This window comes from Gekko japonicus, unplaced genomic scaffold (genome assembly GCF_001447785.1).
Source record: "Gekko japonicus isolate JY-2015 unplaced genomic scaffold, Gekko_japonicus_V1.1 scaffold280, whole genome shotgun sequence".
Lineage (NCBI taxonomy): Eukaryota > Metazoa > Chordata > Lepidosauria > Squamata > Gekkonidae > Gekko > Gekko japonicus.
The window spans coordinates 136241-149128 of record NW_015173130.1 but is presented as its reverse complement, the minus strand read 5'-3'; the positions used below and the strand labels follow the sequence as shown (position 1 = coordinate 149128).

At 42.2% G+C, this 12888-nt stretch overlaps 1 protein-coding gene across 1 annotated transcript in view; it reads left to right on the top strand.

Moving 5' to 3' along the window:
* Window positions 1-4749: 4749 nt before the first annotated feature.
* The window catches only part of KIAA1549 (KIAA1549 ortholog), a 98081-nt gene continuing 89942 nt past the window's right edge, over window positions 4750-12888 (top strand). The window contains 3 exon segments of the mRNA XM_015422084.1: window positions 4750-4958; window positions 8516-8523; window positions 9078-11804. Coding sequence (XP_015277570.1) covers window positions 4750-4958; window positions 8516-8523; window positions 9078-11804 — 2944 coding nt within the window.

Sequence of the window (12888 nt, the reverse complement as noted above, 5' to 3'; positions counted from 1 at the left end):
GCATTAACAGTCCTAAACATATAAGTTCCTTTAGTTTGAAACTGACTTTCAAGAAAGTGGCTGTGCCCAGGTCCTTGGGACCACAGTCTTAAGTCTTTCGTCAACATTCTGCCTTATGCAAAACACACTGTGAGAAGCTCAGATCATTTACTCTGGAATCTCAAGAGGCATTCCTCCTGTGCTGCCTTAGTTCCAACAAGAAGGAAAGTCAAGATGGGCTCTGGGAATATCCTGCCTGTTTAAGTATTGCAATGTGTTGCTAGAAAAGTGAGTGGATTTCTTTAAAAAAACAGGCCAAGGCATGTGCAGACTTCAGAGGACGTGGGACCAATGATACTTCTAAGCTTGCCCCAAGTTCCTGAACAGTGAGAAGTTCCAGGGGCAGGCTACCTGGGTTATTTCCATTTGGAGGAGAGGATGCAATAGATTTAAGGTATTTTTAAATGCTTGCTTCATATAGAAGTAGAGCATAGATGGAATCAAAGAGGTACCCCTACTGTGCTGCATATTCTTAGAGAAATCCTGCACCTCAGGTTGCTTTAACCTCTTTTTCCCATCTGTACAAAGTTCATGGGGCTCCCTTCTTACTTGCACCCCTCCTGTTCTCCTCTGCTTGGAGGGGCGCAGTCTCCAAACATTCCATGGGTATTTGAACAGAGTTATCAGGAGACTGTCTCCTAACAATCAGTGTGCACTGGAAAACGTTAACATTCTTTGGTCCTAGGATCTGGCTCCATTCCTTTTAGAACTAATCATGGTAGTGATAGACCCATTCTTAGTATTTTTCCGGAATCTAGACTCATTCCCAGTAATTAGACAGCAATTTCACAGCAGTATTTTCTTTGGCATTTTCGGTGTGGAGGAGAGGGAAATTCTTGAACTCTGGAGATTCAATTCATTCTGGGAGTGAGTGAATGTGCCCTCTCTGGGGAGGGTCGGGAGTTCAGCCTGTTTATGCAAGTGATGCAACTGACCCAGGGTGTTGAAACAGAAGATGGGAAAAAAAATTAATGTGGGTAGGTTGCTTCCAGTAGAATACTTTGACAGCATTGCTTTAATGCATTAAGACCAAGTAAAGAGCTTGTGCTCCAGGCAAATTTTCTCTTTCTGTAAAAGGATAAGAAAACTGTGTTTCCTTTGCATGTCACGTTTGAGCCTGTTATCAAAAGGGAATGAGAGAATCTGACAGACCGGCTAAAATTAGATGGCAAATGTCATGACCTTTATAAAACTAGCTATGCAGATTCGATTCATGTCTTACAATGCTTAATTCCTGTGATCCAGAGGCATACTCTTAAGCTGGATTCAGAGTTTATTTTTCAGCCAAATTGCTCCACTGCCAGCACACATACACCCCGCCCCAAACAAATTCTCAAGTAGGGTTTAAACTACCCTGATTTAAAGAGCAGAGTGGTACAATAGCTCCAGTTGGGGAAACAGCTGGAAGAAACATGCGTCCATCAGAAGCATTTTATCAAGTAATACATCCTCCAGCTCTTGCACCAAGCTGATAAAATTCAGGGGAAGTAAAATGCTGCTGGTAGTGTCCCCATTTTCCTGACAAGTATTTTTGTGCACTACGGATTTAGATCTACGTTTAAAAAAAATAATCATAAGAGTATTTTTTTCCAGGACAGTGTGTATTCCAGTTGGCTGTTATCTTTTCTGGATTGTGCAGAAGATGAATTTTGTTGAAGTTTGGCTTTTAGAAAATCTCGGTGTGTTCTTTCGGGAAAGGGTCTGGTCCTTATGGTCGCACAGGCATTTTTGCAGCAATTGTGTAGATAGTCTGAAAGTTAAGAAACCAGAGTGGAACAGAGAGTAGCTTTACTGATTCCCTTGCTACTTCATAGCCATCTCTTTCATCCCTGTGAGCCATTCTTCATAGAAGCAGCTCTCTGCAAGGTGGACCACAGAGAGGGAAATAGTTATTACAGCGTAGAAACACTGAAAGCAGCTTTAAGACAGACAGAGCTTGCAGAGTATTCAGAGAAATTACTTCATGCATCTAGCTCATTTCCCTAACTCACCTTGTGATTCTGTGACCCCTCCCCTTGGCTCACACATCTTCCCTTTTATCACCATGAGAGTCCTTCTGAAATAGTCCAAATTTCGTGACATTAAGTTATGCTATGATAAATACAGCATTTCACTAAATCTGTGGGAAATATTAATGTTTCTTTTAAAGTGCGAAACTTGATACATAGATCATTCTGATTGATGTATCTAGTGAGGAGCAAAGTTTTGTAACATTTAGTAAGCCGAAGTAAAATTTTCTGAAATGTTGCCCAAACTGATTTGTTTTTTGGACAGTTCTTCAGTGGGATACACCATGGAAGCTAGCTGGGTTAAAGGTAACATTGAAATAATTCTGGTTGTCTCTGGATTTAACACATTTTCTCCCTGAAGCAAAATATTGGCGTCAATCTGATAGCCATCTTTGGGGCTGTTGTTAATGGCTGTTACCACACTGTGGTAGAGAGCAAGGCTGTGCCCTGTGAGAGGTGAAGGAAGGAATGGCGAAAAGGAGAGACGTTCTAGGGTACAGCGTTTTCCCTTGACTAGCTCCTCCAAAGAAGTAGGGAGGCAGTAGGCTCTGCATTCTCCGGTGGTCCAGGAGTGGGGCAGTCCTTGACTCCTTACTTCTGGGAAAGCACCTCCTCTTCCGTAAACAGGGCCGGCCAAACTTGATCCCAGGGAGGAGGGGCTTATCCTCTGATCTCCAGTCTTACCAGCCCTGCTTTTGGAGCAGGACATGCTGGCTGTGCCCGGACGACTTCAAAAGCGACAACAAGTGAAGAGGCCTTAGTGGAAGAAAATTCCTTTCCTGGCCACTGCGTCTGGGAGAGACACTTCATAGTGAACTCGACGGAGGCTACACTGAATCCAGGTGGCCGTGCCATTGAGGAATCCTCTCTGGGCCCCGCTGGGAATGCGGTTGTGACTAGCTTTTCCCCTCCCAACCCCCTGTCTGACCGCGGCTTAAAGCAGCGGTCTTAGGGTTGCCAAGTGACACTTACCCTTCCGGCGGGGGACTCCAGTTCGGCTCCTGGTGCGTGCCATAAAGTTTTCCCTTGTATGGCCGTGGCCCCGCCCCCAGCGTGCCCGGCGTCATAACGTCACTTCCCTGTGACGTGCATGCTGGGGCGGGGTTCCCCCCGGGGCCCGATTCCCCGGCGTCGGGGAACGGGCCTCTGGGGCGGGGGGGTTTCCGCCCCCCGGGGGGATTTGGCAGCCCTAAACGGTCTGGTGGTGAGACAACGATCGAAAAGGCTGGGAGAGCGGCGCCCTAGACAGACGACTGTGGAAGGCACGGGGAAACACCATCGCTTTTTCCCTTTCGGCGTACCAACAGAGCCCTCTCTTGCTTACAGAAGTTGGCAAGGAGGAAGGAGCTCCAACGTAGTCTACCCGTTCATCTGAATCACGGTAGGACTGTGTAAGGTGAAGCGCATGGGTGATGGGGAAACACAGAAGAGGGGAACGTGTGCGAAGGTTTACCTTTGCTTCCAACCTTTGCCTTTGCCTTTGCCAACCCACCTTTTCCTCTTTTTTCAAGCAGTACTGGTTAAGGCTGACTTTGAGAATGGGATATAGACCTGATTAAGGTTTTTTTCTGGCGGGGGGAATGGCGAGTGTAACTTTGCTCAGTACCTACTGTGTGTGCCTTAGCAGGGGGGAGAAGGATCCTCCATTTGGGGTGGATAGAATAGTGATGGAGACTACTTTCACTTTCAGATGTCCACTAAAATGGCTGAAAAGGCGGGAACATCTAGCTCTCAAGGTTCTGTGAGCCTGGAACCCTCACAGTTCATCAGTTTAACTTCTCAAACCATAGAAAATACTGGGTCTGAAGCCCAGTTTAAACTTTTATCTTGGGTTAAAGAGGAAATGCGAAAGGAATTTACAGGACTTTGGCAACAAGCAGCTGCTGGTCAAAATTCTGGCACTAACTCTAAAAGGGATAGGAGTCCTAGTATAGAAGGTACCCCTCCCCCTACAAAGAAAACCAGGGTCCAGGTCCAGATGAAAGGTTTCACTCCCTTAGTTAGTGACTTGGATGATGATGAGGATGACGACGACTTTGTATTGTCTGCCCCAGAAAAGGAAGAAGGAAAACTATCAGAAGACAAAGAGGAAGTGATGCCAATCATACAATCAAGATGTTTCCCACAGGACCTGTATAATAAAGTTTTGTCCAAGGTTATTAGGTCCCTAGAACTAACATATACCCCTAAAACACAGGAGGACAAGGAGGACCCGGGCTTGCCTGTGGAAGCTGCCAAGGCCATACCCAAAACATCTACAAAAACAACAGGAGTTCCTATCCCTGCAGCTTTTTACAATATAATTATGGCAGAATGGAAACATCCAGCCAATCCCAAGTCTGGGAACCCACTCTTTAACAAACTGTATACTCTTATTCCAGAGGCAACAAAAAGGATTAAGCTTCCCACGGTGGTTGATCCGATCAACTCACTAGCATCCACATCCTTCTTACCTATGGATGCTGATGGCCTACCAAGGGACAGCTGTGATAAAAAGGTAGAAAAGGCCCTACGTAGGGATTTTGAGACCTTGGCTATTTCTCTGAGGGCGTCAGCTACGGGATCACTGTTTGCCAGAGCGGCTTACACTTGAGCATCAGAATTAACTTCTGCTGACAGTGATATACCTAAGAGCTTGAAAGATGAACTGAAAAAGATTGCACTGGCCATAGCATTTGCAGCAGACATGTCCTTGGACGCGATGCAGCTATCAGCATGGGCCATGGCCTATAGTGTAACACCTAGGAGGAACACCTGGCTACGACACTGGGATGCTGATCCAGCTGTGAGGTCCAAGGTGGCAGCGGTTCCGTTTAAAGGCGTTAATCTCTTTGGGGCAGGCCTGGAACGCTATTTAGTTGAGGACAAGGACAAAAAGCGGGTGCTGTCATCAGAAAAAAACCCCATAAAGTATAAAGGGAGACTTCAGTTCTTTAGAGACATAGAGTTTTCCCCTCAGATGGCTGTGGCCCCGCCCCCAGTGTGCCCGGCGTCCGTACGTCACATTCAGCTGACGTGCACGCCGGGGTGGGGGTTCCCCCGGGGCCCGATTCCGCTGCGGCAGAAATCGGGCCTCCAAAGCGGGGGGAAATCCGCCCCCCGGGGGGACTTGGCAGCCCTAACAGTAGAACCTCCATCCATGGTTACCAGACGTATTTTAGGGTTGATTGTATTAGTATCGCACATAAGCACATCACTAAGAGAAGAAATAATGGCTGATGTATTTAAAGGGTTTAGCATTGAAATTATGGGTTACATAAACAAAAGCAGTAAGGTAACAATAATAATCCTCAGAGTCAGTGCCAATGGTCTAGTTGCTGTTATTGCATAGCAAACCATATCTTAAAAACATTGGAAACCTTACCTTGACTTTTGGGATTGAGAATTAAACTAATCTTTGACTGGTACAATTGTACAACATTGATATGAAAGGGGAAATAGAAGGTGATATTGCAGAAGTACTTTTAGCCAGTGTTCGTTCCCTCCCTCTCTCTCTCTCTCTCTCTGTGTGTGTAGGTACGTACGTACGTGCAGGGCATTTTTTCTGGGGGAATGCGCCAGAACAGAGTTCCAGAACCTACCTCTTCGACAAAATTCTTTAAAAAATATTTTTAAAGTTCATGAGTTTTCAGTATACAGACTGAAAACTTCATTTCCCTCTTGAGAGTTCCTGCACCTCTTTTTCAAAAAAGAAAAAGAAAAAAATGCCCTGTACATGTGCATGGACCTACATATGTCTTCATTTCTAATGCTAGGATCCTTTTCCAAACTGCATCTTCCTCACATTGTAGATTTTTGACTGCTTCTTCCATTTGATAGCTAGTTGTCAGAGCCTGTTCAGCTTTTTGAACGACATCTTGTAGGGCTTGTTCTATCTTGCTCAGTTGAATTTGAATGGGATCAAATATTTGTTTCATCGTATCTTTTAAACGGGTTTCCATATTATTCATTTCAGTTATTATATTTTTCATCCCCAGTTCTGGTGTTGCGTAATTTTTCCCAATCTCGCTATGTGTTCTGGTGAAGGCTGGCACATTTGCATCTTACCAGGCTGAAAATATTCTGTTACCAACTTCCAAGAGTTCTTTTTTTGTTTCTGGGCTTTATGGCCATCTTTCCCCATATGTTGGAGTCATTTCTCGATTGGTGCAGTGCGATTTAAAGCGTATTAGAGACAAGGGAGATAAGGAGCTCAAAGATCAAGCAGCCATTTTGTTTACTGCCACACCATGCCCCCCCGACCTATATATGTGATAAATGTATATATTTGCAAGTGTGAGTGTATGAGACCCTCAATGGTATAATCACATCGAGGTTTGTGGTGAATTATAGTACTTTAAACGTTTGAGTGGGAGCAATAACGTAAGTCCTTTTGACATTTAAAACTGTTATATTTAGATTATATAATTATGGTGTAAAAGAAAAGCTGTAGAAAAGCATTACAAATCTCTTCAGTATCCAGATAGCATTGCCAACCCTTTCCAGTTGTCCCAGAATTACAACTGATATCAAGAACAATCAAGAAAAAATCCCGGGATGGGCTTGTACAGGAAGGAGCAGGAGTTTTGTCTCCACTTAGCCTTGTCTCTTGGATTCATTGTTTTATTTTCCCTGTAAGAATAATTGTCAGCCATTGAACAATACAGAAAGGAAAGTGCAGTCCCTTGGGGAAATTGTTGCTTTAGGCTTGCCATTTGCCCCACTCTTTGCCCCAATCTCCCACCTTTGAAAAATTGAGGAACTGGAAAAAAAATGGCCGGAAATTTACTTTTATAGTGACACTCTAGGAACTCCCCCACATCTTTATGGTCTTTTACAAAGAGATCAGGGAAAATTCCTAGATCATCACTCGGAAGTGACATCCTCCTTAGGAACTGCCCTTAAAATCTCCCAACAATTGTTGAGGCCGTGCAGGCAACCCTATGTTGCATATATTTTTGAGCACTTCGACTAACAGCAGGCAACTTATTGATTGGGACATTTCACTTAATGTAGTAAGGAAATTAATTAATTAATTAATGTAGTAAGGAAAGGGTGCACTGATATTTTAAAAAGTAGCTTACTTACCGAAATGATCTTTGGGGATATCTTTGGGATATTTTTAGATCTCACATTTTTTATCCCAGTTGAAGTTGTGCTTTTTCCTCACTGATATTTTAAAAAGTAGCTTACTTACCAAAATGATCTTTTTGATATCTTTGGGATATTTTTAGAACTCACATTTTTGATCCCAGTTGAAGTTGAGCTTTTTCCTACTGTAACATATGGCTTCTTGCATGATGACATCACATACAGCTAATGCCAAAAATCACAAATGCTCCCAGCAAAAACTAGGCTTTGAAGTATGATATGCAGTTGTTTTCAGCAGTTTAGACTGTATTGCATAGATGTCTTTTTATTTTGCTGGCTTTATGGATTGCCTTTTCATTAAGTTTTCTATGTTCTGTGGCAATCTTTTGCATTAACATGAAGTGTTTCTGCACTTCTGTCCTGTAGCCTCTACAGTACTTTGGGTTTTGAGTAATTATTGTTGACTTGTTTTTGCATCTGGATTGTGGTTAAAATCTGTTAAGGGGATCTCAAATGCAAAAAAAAAAAAAAAGTGCCAAGCATATTCCCAGGCTTGTTTTGTGAACAGCCTCAAGCTGTAAGGAATTTGATTTTTTAAAATTATTATTCAAACTGGATGCAGCAGTCTTCTTTTTTTTAAAGGATGAATTTTTAATTTTTTTGTTCCTAGTAGCCATCTTAACTTAGGGAAAATTCAAATTAAGTTGTCCTGTAGAGTACAGCTTTACTTATTCTTATTGTGTCTCTAGGCCAACTGTTTACAGTCATTATTTATTCAGGAAATCATTTTCATGTTGACATGTCTGTTGAGGTATCCATGGGAAACTGCAGAAATTTCTATGACTGTTGTAGGGCACTTGTGTTCTTGCAGGGCTCCTGCTACCCACTGGGCACCTTTGTCATATGAATGGAACAGAGTGTGTGCCCTTGAACAAACCTTACATTCTCATGTGGATGCACAATGCAGGGAAAGATTAGCAATAGTGGGAATTGAGATAAGGTGTCTTTCAAGGAAACTTGTCTACTACTACCGGTACTTATCTCCTGACTGAGAAAGCCCCAGTTTCCTTGAGACACAATTTAAAAACCTTTGCTTCGTGGAATGCTTTACTGTAATTGTTTTGTGTGTATTTTTATGTGATGTAAGAGAGACTGGGAGAACAGTCTGACTTTTAAGAAGGGCAAAATCTATAAACAAGGAGAATGTAGTGCTATCAAAACTGGGACGATGTTCAAGGGTTATTCACGGCAATGGGTCATGTGAAGCCATGTAATCATTTTTAGAGCCGTGGTTTAGGTGAATTTTAGGGAGCCTTGGAAGATTTTCAGCATTGTCTCAATGAAGAAAACAAGTTATGGCAGTCAAGCTTCCATGAAAGATTGATTTTCTTCTACAGGGCACTGGGTATGTTGCAAGATGCCCACCAGATGTAGCCAATTCTAGGTCTGCACATGCGGAAGAAAGAGGCTGTATAATTCTGATATGGTAAAATAGTCTGAGAAATCACATTTTTAATGCTCTCCATGCATTTTAAAAAATAGAAACCTCACACAAAGAGAGCAAGTTCTAGCCTAGACTTCTCTCTGCCATACTACATATTTTAAGTGTTCTGTGAGTTTATTCCCAGTTCCTACCTGCAGTCCCTAGTGGTTCAGTACATGCATTGGCCATGTTCTGCTGAATGTATAAATCAGGCACGATCATAACTATGAAACATGCAGCACACAGGAATTATGTGGCACAGGTCATGTTGGAATGGTTCCTTAAAGATAGAAATCCTGCAAAATCATGAATTTTAGACATTCATTTCCAGTCTTACTCTTATTAATTTGTGGTTTTGCCAATTCAGCCTACTAGACATTGGACCTGTAGATGATAATAGAATATTAAGATTTCAGTGCTGTTGTTACTCACTTTTTACACACCATAATTACCTTCTTTTCTTTTCTTTTTTTTAGATGAATTACATTTGGAGCAGCAGAACATTTCCTCACTTTTGCTGAGTCAAAGCACTGTGGGCAGTGTCATACACACAGCCTTAACAACAAGCACAATGGATCCCAAGGCAAATAGTGTGTTTCCTGAGGGGCTGTCATCACCTGTAACCTCTCCTTCTGGGGTGATTTCATTGGACTCTGAAGGAACAAGAAGAATCTCAGCTGGACAGACTATACCAGTGTTAGATATTTCACTGACAAGCAATGAGGCAGTCTTGAGTGATGATAGATTTATTAGCTCATTTCCAAATGCACAGTGGACTCCTTCATTAAAGTCTTTTACAGAGGACTATCATTCAGGGTCCTATCCAGCGAAGCCAACAAAAGAAAATTTGCAAGCTTTGTTGGTAGCGCCTTCATTACCCGTCCTCTCCTTGCAGCCTGACTACACGGAAACGCTGCAATCAACTTTGCAAAGGACTGCCTCTGTCCCCCATGTTTCTCCTCCACATTCAAACCTTTTTGATACATCAGGCGTAACTCTTACTCCAAGCAGAGACTTGCTCATGCCCATGACTAACATAGATATTATTTCCTTAAGTTCCGTTGCAACTAAGGTGATAGATGGAACCGCCAGAGAAGGAGTGGACAGCTTGCTCTTTTACACCAGTTCTGCAACACATTTGTTTTTTGATACTACTGCAGTAGGGTCGCCCCAGTTTATGAGACAGCTACCTGAGCATACCCAAAGTATGCCAGACAATTGGACAAGAAGTACCGATATATACACTGAAGCCTACTATAGTATGAGCAGCAGCATAACAGAAGCACTTAGTCAAAGTAGCTTGCCTGCTCTGAACTTTTCAAGGGAAATTCCTGTTTGGACAAGTGACATGGAGACTGTAGCATCTTCAGCTCACCTTCCATTTGTTTTTCGACCCACCCCCTCAGATACCGTTTTGGCAGATAGTCTTTTTAATGAGAAATCGTTTACACATGAGCTTTCCCATATATCTTCTAGCAGTAGAGAAAACGTTTTGCCTGACCGTTCAGAAAGACAAACTCAAGTTGAGTTTTTTAGTGTCTTCACAAGCTCAGTGCCTTTCACTAGACCATATACTTCATGTTCATACTGTGACTTCATTTCAGTTTCTTCAGAGCCAGTTTTTTCAGTGGGGCCATCAGAGAGTGATGTGGGTTCGGGCGACTATGTTGAGACACTGTCATTCTCCTCCTCTGAAGTAAAAGGAGTTACATCACTTACATCAGCAGTCAGTGATCTGTATGAGTTGCAGGAGCCTCCACCTGAAGTCTTTGATACTAGCTTTCCCTCAAGGCCTGTAGTTTCATTCTCTTCAAGGTTTACAGAAGTCTCTGCATCAACAGTTGTGGACATTAGCCTTAAAAACATATTTACATCATTTCCTGCTTCCTATGGTCAGTCTTCTGAGGTTATACCATTAGAAAGTACTTCTGTCACTTTATCCTACCCGCTGACTGAAACGATTATGTTAACACCTGGTATTACTGAAGAACTACCCTTTTACTTTACTACAGTTACCCCTGAGTCTACCTTCATTGAAAATGTGGGTACTCCATCCATGACAATCAAGAATTCAAGCCTACTGGAAACACCTGAATTTATGCCATCAGAATCCTCACTTTTCTTTGATAAAACACTTATTGATTTCCCAACAGAAGAATCTCCTGTCAATACATTGGATATTTTGCCCAGCTTTTCATCATTGCCTTTTCCTTCTGAGCCTAATAGCTTGTCACATTTGTCATCTTCTACAGCCACATCTTTCTTGATAATGCCAAGTGATTTATCAACATTTTTACCTCAGCTTTCACCCACATTCCTTCCATCATCTGTGCTTTTTGATAGTTCTTCTAGCTGGGAATCAGCTGAGCTCCCCAGTGTTAACATCACAAGCACAGAGGCTTACCAACCTCCTTCATGGCAGACATCCTTTTTAAATTCAAAGTCATCTTTTATTCCAGTCACACAGAGTCCTACAACAGTGCCATCAAGTTTCTATATGAACTCCTCTGTGTTATTGGAACCAACATCAACCTTACTGATGGAATCTGAAAATTATTTTACCTCAGAAGCTACCTCTCAGTTTGAGTTATCATCTTTAGCCATTGATGCAATCATTCCTACACTGGTGCTGTCCACTTCTGTCTCAGAGCCTGTTTTCACCAGCAATATCATGGAGAATGAAACACATGTGACCTCATGGTTCACCTCTTTACAGAGAACTCCTGTATTGACATCTTCACTCCTTTTCTCTACTGTTATAATTGAGAATGCTGGTGCTACTGCTAACAGTTTGGTTTCTTCTACCCCTGAGGCAGCTGCTACCACAACAATTTTTACTATAAGTCCAAATATGCCACCATTGGCCACAGATGTAAGCAGGATTACACCTTCCCCCACTGAATCTGTGGGCACTGTGTCGTCATCTGTGCCTATAGAGATGCCTTCGTCTGTGATTATGACAACTGAGTCAGTAATTCCAACAAGAACTAGTGTGAATGAGTTTACCAGCATGACAACCTTTACTGCCATGACCCCTAGTAGCACAAAAGGTCTTTCCACAATTACCAGCAGTACACCAAGTTCTACTTTATTATCTTCAACTTCTGCATTGGTCACCACTCCTCAAGTTACAGTGGCGACCACAACCAGACAACCCTATGTTTGTGATATTACAGTTCCTGATAAATACTTAGTCACAGCAGGTAAGACTCATTCAGATTTATTTCATTCCATTAAATGCTGTATGTTAAAATCAGGCATTCATATATTTAGACTCATGCAAAATTTGTGCAAATCCTAGTCTGAGATTGGACACTGCCGTAGCAGTATGTTGTATTTTTCCAAAGGACTGTGGGTTAGATTCTGCAACTCTCTTCTTCTAGTGGCAGAAGTTTCCTCCAAGGCAAGGAGCTTTGTTTGACCAAACTTACAGTTTATGCTGAAGCATGGCTGCTTATGTTGGTAAAAGGTTCTACACTAGTGGAACAGATATGTAGCATCTAACCCTATAACAACTAGTAATATGCTCAGTTCTCTTTTTCTGCCTGCCTGCTATGAGAGAGGGAGAATGAACATGTGTTAACAGTGGCCATAATACTTTGAGAAAACGAAGCTGCTATTCTGAGATTGGGAGGGGTCCTAGTAGGTAGAAAGTTGTAGAAAAGTTGGACTGATTGGAGCACTTGCCAATGTGCTTTGTATCAGGGACAGATGTGGGCAAGTTACAAGCAGTATGGATTATATACAAGATATCTGAGATACATGAATTAGGTTTATTGTAAAGATTCCTGACTTGCTTGTAGAGGGCTGGAGTGAAAGACATTTACTTGCTTTCCTTCCAACCCTACACATCTGGGAGGATGATTAGTACTCTTCTGTGACTGTCATGGCAATCTGTTATTAAAATGTCAAAATATTTGCTAGTAGTACATTTGTGGAAGCTGGGGGAATTTGTGTTTCAGTTGGATGGACAGGTTGGAATCAAAATGAATTTTTTTTTACTAGTGAGATGAGTGTATTTGTATGGAAAGCAAATCTTGATAATCAGCCTTGGGATTTGGAGGCAGTCCTGCAGGTGGATTCATCCAACCTTCTTTTTACAGTGATACATACAGTAGTTTATAAAGGTTTGGGCAGAGATGCCATCAGTATGCCAACAATGCCTATCACATTGTCTCATATTTATTGTTATGTCTAGTTTGCCTTTTTCATCAAGGCTCAAAGCAAATTACAAAAGTTAAAAGCCAGCAATAAATACATTAAAAATTTTAGTAAACTTTCAGCCAA